This window comes from Chroicocephalus ridibundus, chromosome 13 (assembly GCF_963924245.1).
Source record: "Chroicocephalus ridibundus chromosome 13, bChrRid1.1, whole genome shotgun sequence".
NCBI classification, from domain to species: Eukaryota; Metazoa; Chordata; class Aves; order Charadriiformes; family Laridae; genus Chroicocephalus; species Chroicocephalus ridibundus.
Window position 1 is genome coordinate 15254981 of NC_086296.1, and position 15392 is coordinate 15270372.

The 15392-nt window shown below is 53.1% G+C and overlaps 1 protein-coding gene across 11 annotated transcripts in view; it reads left to right on the forward strand.

Moving 5' to 3' along the window:
* MTMR3 (myotubularin related protein 3) overlaps positions 1-11038 on the forward strand; it is an 84934-nt gene extending 73896 nt beyond the window's left edge. For 8 of the 11 annotated variants that reach the window (XM_063350688.1, XM_063350686.1, XM_063350687.1 and 5 more), the window contains 5 exons: positions 95-1499; positions 3826-3936; positions 4431-4519; positions 6037-6063; positions 8456-11038. In XM_063350688.1, coding sequence (XP_063206758.1) covers positions 95-1499; positions 3826-3936; positions 4431-4519; positions 6037-6063; positions 8456-8627 — 1804 coding nt within the window. In that variant the 3' untranslated portion in view covers positions 8628-11038. The remainder of the gene's footprint in view (positions 1-94; positions 1500-3825; positions 3937-4430; positions 4520-6036; positions 6064-8455) is intronic. The other 3 variants (XM_063350694.1, XM_063350693.1, XM_063350695.1) reach the window with 3 other exon arrangements.
* The last annotated feature ends 4354 nt before the right edge of the window (positions 11039-15392 follow it).

Here is a 15392-nt window from a genome sequence, read left to right on the forward strand (position 1 = left end):
GAGTTCTTAAACCATAGTAGCTAAGCATTTAAAAAAAAAAAGAAAAAAGAAAATCCCCTGACTTTGGATTCTGGTTATTTGTTACCTTTATTAGGTTACCAAAGACAAGATCGTTTGACAATCTGACGACAGCCTGTGATAGCAGCGTGCCTCCAACCAATCGTCGCAGCAGCGACCCCAGCCTCAATGAGAAGTGGCAAGAGCACCGCCGCTCGCTGGAGCTGAGCGGCCTCGGCAGCCCCGGGGACGATGCCTTCGACGGAGACAGCCTGGGCAAACAGGGCAGGGCTCCAGTGGGAGCAGAGCTCTCTGTTGCCGCTGGTGTGGCAGAGGGACAGATGGAGAACATTTTGCAAGAGGCCACTAAAGATGACGTTGGCCTGGAGGAGCACTTAAGGGGTAGCCTGGAGGCAGGAGGGAAAGGGGATGACACTGCCCTGGATAAGGAGAAGAGAACTGAAAATCTACATCTCTGTGAGAAGGCTGAGGCGGATAAAGGTATTGTAACGAACAATCCAGTATCCAATCCACATCCAGTTTCACAAGGTGCTTCTGAGCTTAAAGGACAACAGGATGAGCACGCTGATCTCAGTAACGCTCTCCAGAAGTTACCTCAGGTGAGAGGACTACAGGCGGCTCCTTTGGAGGGCTCGGTAAATAGAGACGCTCAAAAGCATACAGAGGAGGAAGGTGTTAGCAAACTTGAAGGAGAAGCAGAGAGCCTGTCCCACGCAGCGCAGGCCAGCCTTCCCTTACCTCTTACAATCCCGCATGAGGCGAGAACATCCAACATTGAAAGTTCTACGGAAACCTTGACAGAGAATGAAGCAAAGCAAGAGCTCGTCCCAAAGGGCCCTTGCCATAGACCTCACCCGCTCGACAACAGTGCTGACGGACTTTCTCGAACTATTGACAATAGGCCGGAGGGGGAGAGCATGCTAGAACTTCAAAAACTGGGAACAAAAGTACATAGGACTTCTGGTGGCAGCAACACACACATCCCGATGCCTTCCCCTTGTGCCTTGCCTTTAGCTGAATGTAAAGGTGAGATTGTGTGTAACGGAGAGCTGGAGCCCGAGAACAAGATGACGGAGAAGCCTGCGGGGTTTAGTATCACCCAAAAATACCACGCGACGAACGGGCACTGTGTGAACGGAGAGGACGGCCGGATCAAAGCCTCTCTGAGCCGGCAGGTCTCCACAGCTAGCTGTAGCTCTGCGCAGTTTCACTTGAGGAACTTGCACCAAAAATGGATGTTTAGTCCCCTTGGAAAGCAGCAGGCAGCCAGCAGCCCAGACCAACCCGCCAGAAGCCACCTGGACGATGATGGGATGCCCGTCTACACTGACGTTATCCAGCAGCGCCTGCGCCAGATAGAAACTGGCCATCAGCAAGAAGTGGAGACCTTGAAGAAGCAAGTGCAAGAGTTGAAGAGCCGGTTGGAGAGCCAGTTCCTGAATAGCTCCTTGCGTCTCAACGGTGATTATGGAGACGAAGTGGTAAGTGAAATGGTAACTGGGCCACCGCTGGAAACAGCGGGCTAGTTAGTCACGTGCTGGATCTCGCCATGCTGTCAGCTCTTGGTTCATTGGTCAGGTAGTGATTTATTTTTTTTTTGGCCGTGCAGGCTCTTATAAAACTCTCCAGGTCCTTCTGAAGAGGGCAAACAGCTGAGTACATGGCACATGGCAATTAATGATGACTCATGTTTTCACGGTATTTCAATTTGACCATAAATGTAGCAAAGGTTTGCTTCAAGACGGGCGTTTCACAGTGTACATACCTGGACATACCTAAACACCTTCATTGGCCTTATTAAAAAAAAAAAAAAACCCAAATGATTGTTTTACTATCGTTTTCATATATGGTTAAAGATATTTTTCTGAGGCTGTGAATGTGTCATGGGGACAGGAGCGGAGGACCGATCTCATGGTGCTTTGCACGCTTTGGGTAAGAGCGATGCAGCAGTGGCTGCTCTCTTAACTCAAAACTTCGAGCCGTCCCCTTTTCAGACGGCCGGCCTGCTCCGGGCTCGTTAGCTGGAATAAATTAAGAGCTTTTGTGACAGCCTTATGTCAATGAGGCTTTTTCTCAACAAATGAAGAATTTTAAGGGAGCTTTTAAACTGTGCTTTTACTTGGAAGTGTTTAAAGTCATCGAAGTAGAGACTTAAGTTTGAGATGTGATTCAAATACAGTAACGCTAATTTCTGTAGCAATTAAATGGTCTGTGTACTTGCGGGTGCAAAAGAAATTGCAAAATCAGACGTGAAATAAGAGTAATCCCAAGTTCCAGATCTCAATAGCTAGCAAGTTTTCTTGTATGTCTTGGGCGGGTTTTGAGTTGCTTCTCCCTTATCTGTTTTTTACCGAATTTCTCCTCCTCTTTTGACTCATAAATAATAATAGTACATCAAAAGAAATACAGTCACGGGCCCTACGTTGCTTGAATGTACCCCTGGTTCAGAGAACAAGCAGGAGCCCTGCTCTGTAGAGCCCTTCGCGCGGAGAGCAGCTCCGCAGATTGCTGCAAGATTTGGTTTTTGAAAGGCCCAGTGTTCTTAGTTAAATAAAATAAACGAAGAGGGGAGAGCGACCTGGGGGAAGAGGCCGGCCGGGGAGGAGGGGAAGGCTGTGAAGGGGAAGGCGAGGGGCCGTAGGAGCCCTGAGACAGAGTCTGTATTTTCCCGTGGCTTTGAAAAACAACAACAACAAAAAAAAAAACAAACTCAAAAATTATAAGAGGTTTCCAACTTTTGTTTATTGAATGTAATACTGTTCAGAAGTGGCAGAGGTGCTGGATAGTCCCAGGTACATTTGTTGTGAGAAATTCTCAGAGCCTGCTTGGCTGTTCCCATCGGAGACGGCGGCACTGAGTGCTGCTTTGAGCATCAATTTCCAATTGGGTATGGCTTCTGGCACTGGCAAAAGCTTGGATTCCTTGGAAAAATTTGGTGATTTGGCTTAATTTATTATACTGCCATTTTTTTTTAAGGACCTTCCCAAACTGCAGGGTAGGGCTGGATGTGAGAGCGTGCTGTCCTCTGGAAAATTCACCATTTTTAAGAGTCTGATCTCTACCTTCTGGTTGTGCCTCAGCTTTGAGAGTAAGAGTTTTTCTTCTGGAGCTCCAGAGGTGCCCGTTCCTCAGGCACAGACAGACTGTAACTCAAGATTTCTTGCTATTTTTAACGTATTTCAAGGGCTGGCTGAGTTTTAAGTCAGTTACAATACAACTCTACCTGGCTAGACTGTATTAAGGAGAAGCTATTCCCCAAAAATCTATGTGTGGAATATATACGACTCAAATTCTGAGTTTTCCCATGAGTGATTTGGCTTGTATTTTCCAGAATTTTTGCTGGCAAAAGGATATATGTATTACTACTAGTAATTTTAAAAGTGAAACAACCTCGGAAAGGAAATGCGGCCGTGAAATTGGAGCCACAGACAGCAGCTTTTTTGGTTAATCACCCAAAGTGTTGCCAGAACTCGGTGCTTAACGCAGCAGAAAACAGATTTTAAAATCCATTTTACCTCACGTCATCCAGAGGGTCGGCACCTGCCCTCCTGGGGTTTTTTTTGCATGGCTTGGGTGGGCTTTTTTTTTGCACTTGGCTGCACAAACCGCTTCAGCGTGTGGCATTTATAGTCCCATTCCAAAAGGTGCGGTTGCCTTTGCTGCCGCCTGTGCGCTGTGGGTAGGTGACATCTGTAGGTTGCGACATTCGCCCTCAGCGGGAGGTACCCCGCGACTGTGTCCGGTTTTTATTTGTGTGGAAGTAGGAATCTGGGAAGGTTCTGTTCAGCTGTGTTTGTTTGCCAACAGACTTCCATACCCGACTCGGAAAGCAATCTGGATCAGAACTGCTTGTCTCGCTGCAGCACAGAGATTTTCTCTGAAGCCAGCTGGGAGCAGGTGGATAAACAGGACACAGAGGTACAGACTAAAGCCCTGTAAATCGTTCATTCTTCCGGTAGGATGGGATGTTCCTAATTCAAATGATCCCTACAGCCTTTGGTCACGCGCCACTTCTTGTGAACTATCTTCCTTGCGTTTCGCTTGTCTCTCATACTTTAAATATCAGTACCTGTGCCTATGAGCCCTCTGCTGCCTTTGAGAAGCCGTGGAAGGGACCGTAGCTAAAGGAGCCTTAGGTGCACACATGCTTCATGAATATTCTTGGCCTGGATACTTCTAAAGCACAGGAAAAAAACCCAAGGAATTGGACTTTTCGACTTAATTTCTATTTGTCTGAGGGGAATTTAGTGTGTCTGTTCTCAAAGGGAAGGTTTCTGTCGCCTCTATTCAATTGTTGCCAACGCTGAGTTTGTGCTCTTAGAACAAGCACTCAATTTGTGAGCTCAAATGAGACGGGTTTGTTTCTAATGGATTGTCCTCTCCTTGATAAATGTGTCTTTTCTTTCTCCCAGGTGACGCGATGGCTTCCGGACCACCTGGCGGCACACTGCTATGGCTGTGACAGTACCTTCTGGCTCGCCAGTCGGAAGCACCACTGCAGGTAACCTGTGCTTCGGCAGAGCACAGAGGGAGGGAAGCACGCCTTGAGATGTCCCCTCTCCTCTTAAACCAGGAAAGGGCTTTCTTTGACACGCAGTCCCTTTCTGAGGGACTGATGGCAGAGTTTTAGGGTAGGACCGTACCCGCTCCTGGAGGAATCGAGCACTTTGGCAGAACAGGGCAGTTTCTCCCGTTGGGTTCCAGTTCCTGCAGAGTTTGTTTTCCAAAAGCCACATTTGGTATCTGCTCCACCCCAGCCTAAACAGATCCTGCCTGCCTTCCTCAAACTGCATTTTTGGAGGCAGCTGCCTGTTTTTAGCTTATTAAGAGGGTGTAAATCATAAAGATTCCTGCTTTGTCATCTCTGCGTTCAGTAATCCAATACTGCAACTACATGAATACCATCTTCTTCCCATTACTGGTTGCGAAGCTGCTCCTTTCCTTCTCTGACCGTTCTTCCCTTTTCATTAAATTGCTCCTGTAAGAGAACCTGCAAAGGACACCTATGTGAAATAAAAGTTGTCTGGATTATTCTCTGCCAAACATATTGCCAGCAGAGGCTACAACAGCTAATGCAGGCAGCGGGGGCTTAATGAAGAACAGGTGGCAGAGGCCTTTTGATTAGATCATACTCTAGTAAAGTCAGAGAAGCTCAGATTTCCAAGTTCTATTTCAAATAAATCCCTATTCCTGATTTCTGGACATGAGAAAACGATTACAAGAGCTGTCACTTAACCAAATGGCAGTTATCACATTGTGATGCTTCGCTGCTTTTTGAAGTCGTAGAGAATTATAAACGTCTTCCTTGGTTTGTGTCCCGTTTTGTATTTTGCTCCATTTAGTCTCGTAAATATAAACAAACCCAGGGAAGAAGGAATAGAAGTTGAAAGGCTTTGATTTTTTTTTTTTTTTCATGTCCACTGTATTTGTGCAAATTTGTCTGAAGGCTTCAGATGAAGAATATGATTACGAAGCACGCGGTTGTACACATCTGAAGGGGTTTATAAGAGCTGAAATGGGGTTTTTCTTCTCGCGGTACCTGCCGTGGAGGCACCCGTTCAGCACTCCTGAGGCCGACTGGCATTTGCCACCTCCCTGAGCTGGGCTTTGGGGTGCTCCTAGCGCATGGATGCACCCAGGACACCCCAGCACCAGGAGGAGTTTGCGTTGACTCAGGGTTTCACGTTTGGTTGCCAGTTTCCCTCTAGTCTCTTTGTTTCTTCAGCTTTCGAATGTCTGACCTGGGTTGCCCAGGCTGCCCACGTAAGCTCTGGTTGTCTATGGCAGAGACCAGTAAGGAATGGCAACCAGCAAGAAAACCGCGGTGTTCCCGTAGCACACAGGTTCAAACCCCCAGCGGTCAGCAGCAGCCGCTCCACGGCTTACCCGGGAGTGAGAATGAGTTGAAACCCACGTGCTGTAAGGCCTTGAGCGGGATAAAAATGGGCAGCTTCCTTCATTTCTGCCATTCTCTTCTTTCCCTCGTCCCCCTCTGAGCTCTTTCTCCCCTCCTTGCAGGGACGTTGAACGTGTTGATCAGATCTGGTGAGCATTTGCAACAGCCTCTGTCTGTTGTCTGTCTGCGTTTTCTTGGTAACTTGGCCAGACTAACTCGGGCTCTTCCCCCCTCGGTGGCTTTCACTTGCTAGAAGTCACCAGCAGCCCGCTGGGCGTGGGCAGCGCGAGCCGCTGGGCGTTACGGCCACCCAGACAGGCCTCTCCTCGCAGAAGGGCCTTTAGGACTTGGCTTTTGGTAGCTGAAACTGGGGTGTGGATCACGCTAACGCTCACCGTCGGTGATGTCGCGTGTTTGGGTAACGGAGAATGCTGCACTTCTCACTGAGAGGAGACGGGCCTTCCGGTGTAGCCATGTGCATTGATTAGGTTTTTTTCTTTTCCCTTTTTGCCTTATTTTGGGGAGAGGTCCGCACGTTATCAAACAATTCCAGTATCGGTCTGCAGCCTGGTGACAAACAAACTGCCGCTTATTTTAGAAGGGCTGAAAATACTGGGGCAATAAGAGGTAACGCAGAGCTGGTGGAGGGTTAGTGTCACCCCGAAAATGGATAAATATCCACGATAGAGGTATCGATAGTATGATTTTAACACTCACCCTTCCTCAAAGGAGTGAGATCGCTCTCCCAGCCTGTTTTTTAACATCTCTCTGTAATCTCCCAAGCGAAGCAGAGGACCACCAGGATAGCAAGAATAAGTTGTTCGGAGCTTTCCGAAGCTCGGGGGAGAGCAGTCACAGAACACTGTTATCTATCACAGAAGGATAAAACAACAAACCCCCCCCCAAGCATGCGTTAGGGAGCTGGTGAGCTACAACAAACACATGCTTGTCTTAATCCCTCTGCTTCTTTTTTGACCCCAGCCGTCGACGGCGAGCGGCTGCTGGATGACGGTTCTTTGAGCAGCAGAGACGTGGGATGTCGGAGCTGCTTTTCTGCGGGGTGTTTCTGCAGAAAACGCTCCCGCTGCTTTTTCTGATAGTCATTTCGAACAGGGCCCTGGAAAAGACGAGAGAAACGCCGCAGAAAGGCGAGCCGTTGTCAGGCTCCCAGCGCTAGGGTTACCGCTTTGAGACCAGGAGCCGCGGTGCGGAGCTGGGAAAATGAGCCCAGTGAAGGGAGAAATGGGATTTCTTTGCTGACTCTTTCCCCGTCAGTGACCAGCATCTGGAAATCTTGTCTCTTGGCAAGGAAGGATTAATCAAAGCTGCTGGGTGTAGGCAGAATTCTCCGTCAGCCTCTTGGCAGCAGCAGATCTTTTCTAGCACAGAACAAGAATGGCACAGAATCCCGATGCCAAAGAGTTAACGAAGAGGGCGGCAGGCATGGAGGAGGGAAACTTGCAAACGCGGGTCCCCGGAGTGCTGTTCTCAGGGCGTTTGGAGGCCAGGGCGCTGCAGCGCTCGCCGGGCTGGCTTGAGCAGCAGCAGCTTTTGAAGGGGGGCTGCGAGAAGAGAAGGTAATTCTTTTGCAAGATTTAAATTTTATCCCTGCCTCCCGTGAGGTGCATGCGCCAGCGTGCCTCCACCAGCTGCCAGCTGACAAGAATGCGTGTGAGACTGCTCACCCTGCCGCAGCGTTACTGCCGTGTCTGAGCATGAAATACCTGCCTGCCCCGCTCCTGGCTTTGCATGATCCCTGGTGACGCAGTTGACGTTAACGCAGAAGCGTGGGACTGCCGGGAACGCCGCAAAAGGGACCGCGCTCCTGGGGCAGTGGGAGGATGGCATCAACAGAAACTGGGTTTAATATTTTTTTTTTTTTTCACCTGTCCCATGCTTAAACCTTGCAGCAGCGCACTTGAAAGGAAGAGAAGCGAATGTCTCTGTGCTGGTGCCCACCGGCACGCGTTTGTAGAAGAGTAAAGGAGCAGAGACTCCTCCTGGGAGTGCAGTTGCCAGTCTGTAACGCCAGGCTGGGTCAGCGGGGCGAGCAGGGGCCGGAGCACAACGCTGCCCGCATCGTTGCGGAGCAAGGCCCCTTGTTTGCTCTCCCTTAGCCCCTCCTGTGTCCCCAGGGTGGCAGTGACAGCGGTGAGCAGCACCTTGCCCGAGCTCCTCGGCAGGACACGGGGAGAAGAGAGCTCAGCCCCGGGTCGCGGAGGGGGACGTTCCCTCCAGCGTGAGATGAGACGGTTCTGTGCCGTAACGTGTGACGAGCTGTAGTTCTGTGCTGCCGTTTGCTCTGTGCTCCCTTTCTGGTGGCCCTTCCCGAGAGCTCTGCTCCGGCTGCAGCAGCCAGTGGCGCAGGGCATGGGCGTTGGAATCTTTGCACCCATCCCGGTCCGCGGGGAGCAGCGACTGCAGTCCCCGGGGCTGAGCCCCTCCCAATGCACCAAACAGGGTCATAGTAGAACTCGGGTAACTTTGTCAAACTGCTTCTGATCTTTTTCTTTTCCATTTCTCCTCTGTTCCCCATGCAAGGAATTGTGGAAACGTGTTCTGCTCCAGTTGCTGTAACCAGAAGGTGCCCGTTCCCAGTCAGCAGCTCTTTGAACCCAGCAGAGTCTGCAAATCCTGCTACAGCAGCTTGCACCCGAGCAGTTCCAGCCTGGATCTCGAACTGGACAAACCCATCACTGCCACGTCGAATTGAAGTCCCAGCCTCCACGCAGCGGGGGAGCAGCCGGTGCCGACTCTTCCCCCGCTCCCAGACAGGCGGATTCTCGGTGGGCCGAGGCTGGGAGGACGCGGGAGCCGTGCACTTTGGAGGTTGGGGCGTGGAACGCCGCTCGGCGGGACAGAGCTGGAGGACGTACCGCTGGATCCTGGGATTCTCCTTTTCCAGCTATTCCCCCTTTCCTTTCGGTCCTATCTGTGTGTATGTGTCTACGCGTGTGTGTGTATATATATAATATATATATATATGTTCGTTTGTTTGCTGGAAGACTGGGGAAGTGGGAAGGGAGCTGGCGCCAGAACCAGATTTCCCGTTGGCATTTAAGTGTCCCACTGCTGAACTGTTGCAGACAGACGATTTTGCGGAGGAAAGAAGAAGAGGGGACTCGGTCCAGCCAGTGCGCGGAGCGTGAATTCCTGTAGCGTCGGCGCTAGTGCTTTCAATCACTCCTCTCACTTCCAAACAAAGACACTGCTGTTTGGGAACCTGTTGCTGCTAGAAGAAATGGGAATCTCCTTCCCAAGAGAGCACTCTCCCCCTCTGTTCTTAGAGTGGGCTTTAGTTATCCTCGCTGCGGGATAGGGGGAATTGGGCTGGGATTTCCGTGCTGGGCGGTTCTGTCCCTGCACACACACAATCGAGGTGTTCCGTTGCCATCGGGCCCCTCCGCGGTGCCTCCCGGTGGGAAAGACCTGTAGAAGGCTGGGAAAGGGAAGTGGGCGCCTGTTAGCAAGAGGCGAGAAGGGGATGGAACAGGCCGCCCAGCTGAGGGGCTTTACCCTGGCGCCGCTCTCTGAAGCCGTCTAAATGCAATTAATTATTTAAAATCGAGTGGGAAAGTAGAAGACCTTGGACTTGTGTCCCTGCCCTGCCTGTGGGATGGTTCGCTGGACACGGAGCTACTTCTGGAGCGGTGCGCTTGGCACGGCTCGCACACACAGGCCGTCGCGCCGGTGTCGAGACTCGCACTTTAATGAGACGATCCAAACCAACGAACGAGCAACTGCGATCCGCCGGTGTTCTCGCTGGGCTCGGCCCGTGAGCCGTGCGCTGGTGCTTGTCGTGCTCCCGGGATGTCCCCTCCTTTTCCAGTCTGCGTTCGGTGTACTCCGGATAGGAAAAACCTGCCCGAGGATTTTATAAAGACCTACAACACATCATGGCTTCCCCTTCTTCCTTCTGTCCCAATCCCAGTCGCTTTTAAGGTCACCTCATTAAAGTGTGAATCTCTTGCAAATCGGGTTTGTAATGAGCGTTAGGTACTCGTCCCCGTTTCCTTTCGATAGAGGCTGCTTAGTGCGCTTTGGCGAGGAGGAGATGGAGCTCCCGCGTCACGGCGCGTCGCCTGGACGAAGTTACAGCTTCTCGCGTGACGCTCTCAAGAACAAAAATCCTGCTGGAGTGTTGGAGAGTTTTAAACGCAAAAGCTCAAAATGTAAGAACCCTTGGGAAAAGGAGCGCTTCCCTTCCCCGGAATGTCAGGATCGCGTGATCCAAAGCGAGTATCCCACAGAGAAAACCATCTCGGAATATTTGTTAGGTCTGATGGGGAAAAGAAATGTCGAGGTGTTTTATTTTTTGGCTTTGAGCTTCCCCCGCCCTTTGCAGGGACCGTTAGCGCTGCTGCGGCGTAAGCTGAAGATTCCCAAAACAGAACTGAATGTCCAGGAGGCCGGTTCAGCGGAGCAGCCCCTCTCCTTACGGGAAGGGCTCCGGTAACGGAGCGTCTTGGCTTCTCCCCGGCTACGGGCTTTGAAACGTTTTTCAAACCATCGGGAGGGAAGAGCAAAGCGAACGATGGGGTTCTTCAGTCGAGTTGTACCTGGAGGTCTTTGTTCCTAAAGCCGCGCGGCGACTGGCCGGGATAGAACCGTAGCCATCGCTGTTGCCGGTGCGGCGGAGGCGGCCGGAGCGGGGAAAGGACGGTGCACGGCCCCCGACTCTGGCTGTCCCGGGGCGGGGGGGCCATTAGAGGTGTGACGTGGGGGGCCGGGGGTAGTTTGCGCACTGACGTCGTGTGGGCCCGTGGTGCGAATAGACGGTCGAAAACTTAAGCCTGAGATTCTGCAGTTGCTAATGACAGGTGCCAAGAGGTTCTGATACGGGTTTTCGGGGTCTGTGATGTACAGTGTGAATAAATGCTTGCAGCTCTTAGTCTTTTTTTGATCGATGAAGCACTTTTTTTATTAATATTATTTTTCTTTGTATGTAAAGGAGGAACCAGTATCTCTCCATAGCTGTATATATAACCCTTCTCTCCTCAAGAGAGTAAAGTGCTCCTATATTTTTCATTTTTGTCAAAGCGAGAAGTAAATACTTTAGAATTGTTAAATATATAAATAAAAGTGAATAAAGTTTAGACTTTTGCATGGGAGCATTTGCTAACACACTTTCTAATTTTTTATTTTTCTTCCCTGTCCTTCGTAGGGGATGTATTTGCGGTTCAGCGGAAGCACCAAGGCCTTTGAGAGGGGAGGCTGCCGCAGCCGCCTCTCCCTTTCTTTCCCACTCTGTGGCTTTGCAAGGAACAACACCCTGTTGCTCCCAAACTTGGAAGAAAACATATTAAGCTTGGTTTTCCTGGTGCGAGAGTCCCAGGGAGGGGGAAAAAAGACAGAAACGGCGCGCGGCACCGAGTCCCGTGGGTGCCATCGGCACCGCGGCCGGAGAGCTCCGAGGAGTCTCACCGGCCTCGGCACCTCCTTTTTCTTTTCCCCCGCCACCGACCATCGTATTTCAAAGCGTCGCTCCCACGGCGTTAATCCAACCGTAGGGGCGGCCCAGGGACCTCGCCCTGCCTTGGGTGATGTTTGGCAGAGGAAGCTCGCTGTCTCCCGGCCCCTGCAGCGAGCAGGCGCCGGTGCTCGCCCCGGCCGGAGCTCGGGGCTGGCTTCTCGTTTGCACACTTTCTGCCTTATTCTCGATGCTGGATGGTGGAGCCCAGGCTCTTCGGGAACAAACCAAACTCGCTCAGGGTTAATCTCTTTTCATCTTGCCCCAGAAGGTGAAAATCCCAACTGCTGTTTGTCCTGCGAAAGTCTCCTCCCGCGCAAGGGTGCGATCGTTCTCATCCGCTTGCTGGTTTGGGCCGCTCGGCTGCACGCTCTCCCCTCGCGTACGCTCCCGCTCCCTCCCTTCTTTCTTTTCTTACGGATTTGAAACGGAGAGAGAGGATTTGCCCAGAGTTTGCAGGGGGACAGGCCTGTTCTAATCGCAAGACGTTGTGCACAGTCGCTTTATGATCTCGCGGTATTTATTTAATCGAAGAAAAGCGCAGGTTCTGGGCAGAGCTGTGATCGCCGCCGGGGGTGGTTATTGACAGCTTCAAGAATAAAAAAGAAGAGCGGGCGTAATGGTTTGCGCTATTAAGGACGTGCAAAAGGAAGAGCAGGGTTTCAGTTATACACCAGAATTGGATTTTGTAGAGCCCTTGTCATCCTTGAGTTCCTTCTGAGCGCTCTCTCAGTAACTCCTCCCTCTGCGGCGCGGCGCCCATGGACATGGTGTGCACGCCGGGGCTCCCAGCCCCGCAGGCCGTGGTGTCTGCTCCGCTTCCGAAAGGCTGCGCGGGGCCGCGCCGGGCTCCTCTGCTCTCCTCCAGCCGGGCAGCTGGAGAAGCGTTTAACTCCCACCCGGCGTGAAACTCTTGTTGTGCGGAACGGCTTCAAGTCAGGGGCATCGGTGGCCCGGCGGCTCTGCTGGGGGAGCGCACGGCTGGCGTCAGGCAGAAGCTCGTTTCTTCCTAACGAACGTCCTGTCCTCTTTTCTTGTCCCAGCTCTCCAGCAGCACGAGGGCCCGAAGGCAAAGCGGCGCCGCTGTCGCAATACGCAGCTCTGGCGCTGCCTTATGGGCGTCCACCAGGCTCCTCGCGCACAGGCGACGTGAGCGGCTTCTCGGGAGCCTCGCAGGTCGGGGTAGTGGCCGCGGAAGGAGCCGGTCTCTGAGACCTCCGGGTCCCTCTGGTCCCTGGACAGGCCAGCGGCCAGCCCGGCCCCTCCTTCCCTCTGGAGGTGGCGCGAGTGCGGCAGCGCGGTGGCGCAGGAGCCGTCCCGCAGCAGGTAGTTGATCACCGCTTCATTAATTGTACGGGTGAGGTGCGGTGGCGGCAGCGCGCAGGGTGGGGAACCCAAAGGCTGTGTGCGTGGTGGTGCAGGGCGAGGAGGTGTCGGGAACCGCTCTGCGGCCCCGGGAGCGACAGTCGGTGTGGGAACGGAGGTTTTGAGCCGTTCCGAGGCCGCAAAGGGCAAGGAAAGCCCCAGCGCAGGAAAGCTGAGCAGATTCAGAGCGCATTTAACAGACGGGTGTGCAGGTGCTTTATGGCTCTTGTGTAATTGTCCCTCTAACAGAGCCCGCGTTGCTCAGCTCCGAGAAAACCCTCTCCAGGGCCAGCAGATGGTGTTCTGCTGGGCCGTGCTGGGAGCAGCGCAGCCAGGGCCGAGCGCAGGGCAGGCTCCAGCTTTTGCTCGGGCGCAGGACGGGGGTCAGGGGTGACCTGGAGCCACCCTCAGCTGGATCCCATCGCCGGCATCGCCCGGAGCCAGCTCCTGAGCTCCACGGAATTACCTTTCTTGATTAAAAAGCAAAAGCAGCGATTTCGGATGTTTTGAGCGGAGCGAGGAAGGGGAGCGATGCAGCCCCTGCCCGTGCAGCGGCGCAGGTTGCGCTGCCGGCAGCTGCGTTTGCTCCGGGTGGTTTTTCCTCGGAGGGACGGCAGCGCTTCTCCCGGGACGGCTCGGTGCCATCGCGGCCAGACGGGCAGCGCAGGGCTGGGGACGCTGCCCAGCCCCGGCAGCCGCACGCTTCTTTTTTAACAATTCAGCTCAGTTTTTTGATAAAGAAGGAATCCACCGGCGTTGGAGCGAGGAGGCAGAAGGAGAAACAGCCCCGTCTGGACCAGCGTCTGCCCCACTGTCCCCACGCCGGATCCGCTGCCAGTCCTGGGCGGGGGAATAACCAATTCCCAGCCCATTTTCCCCACACGCCACCGGCATCGCAGCTCGGATCGGTGCATTTCGGGATTTGAGGTCACCATATTCTTCGGACTTATCAAATTTTTTAAGTGCTGCTAAAGTTTTATCTTCCTATTTAACAAATATGGTTTTTTAAACCGATTTCCCGTAGTTACGTTATGATTTTTACCTTGCAGTGGCAACAGGTGATGCATTTGATTGTACATTTTTTTGGGGGGGGGGGAGGGTGGAATTTGTATTAAAATGACATCCGATTCTTGATTAATTACTTCAAGAACATTTAAATGTTTTAAAACACGCAAACCTTTGAGAGCAGAGAGCTGTTCAGCAGCAGTATAAAGTGTTAGACCCTAGTGCTTATTTGTTTGTAACAGCATTTATTCTGCTGTAGCCTCAGAGTGACTATTTAGATCTTAATAAATTTGTCATTTTCCTACACGGTGACAATTTTACAGTCCCTTGTGTTTTCTGTATCAGTGCCTTTGCAGGGCTCCCAGTTTACGGGGCTTATTTTTAGGCAAATTAGAGCTCGTATATTAGGAAAAAGTAATTAAGAGTGTTCAAAAACACGTAAAATTCCTAGGAAGAGGAGCCGAGAGGTCCCAGCGGGGCAGCCACCGGCTGCTTGCCAAGCCCCGTGCGTCGGAGCCGAGCCCTGGGCGCGAAGGGCGGCTGCCGCTGGTGTATCAGCAGCTCCGCAAACTGCTGGAACGCCGGGGAAAGGCCACGGCTTTCGTTCTGCGCTGTACGCGCCGTCCGCCCCGCGCGCAGAGCTGCTGCCGGGCTCTGCTGCCGTCATCGGTCAGGTGAGAGCCACACGCTCCTCTCTCGTTTTCCCATTCTCCTGATTTTTACACAACACGACACATTTATGGAATCACAGCATGGTTTGGGTTGGAAGGGACCTTAAAGCCCACCCAGTGCCACCCCCTGCCCTGGGCAGGGACACCTCCCACCAGCCCAGGTTGCTCCAAGCCCCGTCCAACCTGGCCTTGAACCCCTCCAGGGATGGGGCAGCCACAGCTTCTCTGGGCAACCTGGGCCAGGGGCTCACCACCCTCACAGCCAAGAATTGCTTCCTCACATCTCATCTCAATCTCCCCTCTTCCAGTGTAAAACCATTCCCTGTGATCCTGTGGCTCCCCTCCCTGCTCCAGAGTCCCTCCCCAGCTTTCCTGGAGCCCCTTTAGGGACTGGAAGGGGCTCCAAGGTCTCCCCGGAGCCTTCTCTTCTCCAGGCTGAACCCCCCCAGCTCTCTCAGCCTGTCCCCACAGCAGAGGGGCTCCAGCCCTCCCAGCAGCTCCGGGGCCTCCTCTGGCCCCGCTCCAACAGCTCCGTGTCCTTCTGCTGTTGGTGCCCCAGCGCTGGAGGCAGCACTGCAGGGGGGTCTCCCAGAGCGGAGCAGAGGGGCAGAATCCCCCCCCTCGCCCTGCTGCCCACGCTGCTGGGGATGCAGCCCGGGCTGCGGGGGGTTTCTGGGCTGCCAGCGCTCGTTGCTGGCTCACGTTGAGCTTCTCGTCCACCAACACCCCCAGGTCCTTCTCCTCAGGGCTGCTCTCCAGCCCTTCTCCGCCCAACCGGGGTTTGTGCCTGGGATTGCCGTGACCCGGGTGCAGGACCCTGCCCTTGGCCTGGTTGAACTCCATGAGGTTCGCACAGTCCCACCTCTCCAGCCCGTCCAGGTCCCTCTGGATGGCATCCTGTCCCTCAGGCGTGTCACCACGCCACGCAGCTTGGTGTCAGCGGCAAACTTGCTGGGGGTGCCCTCCA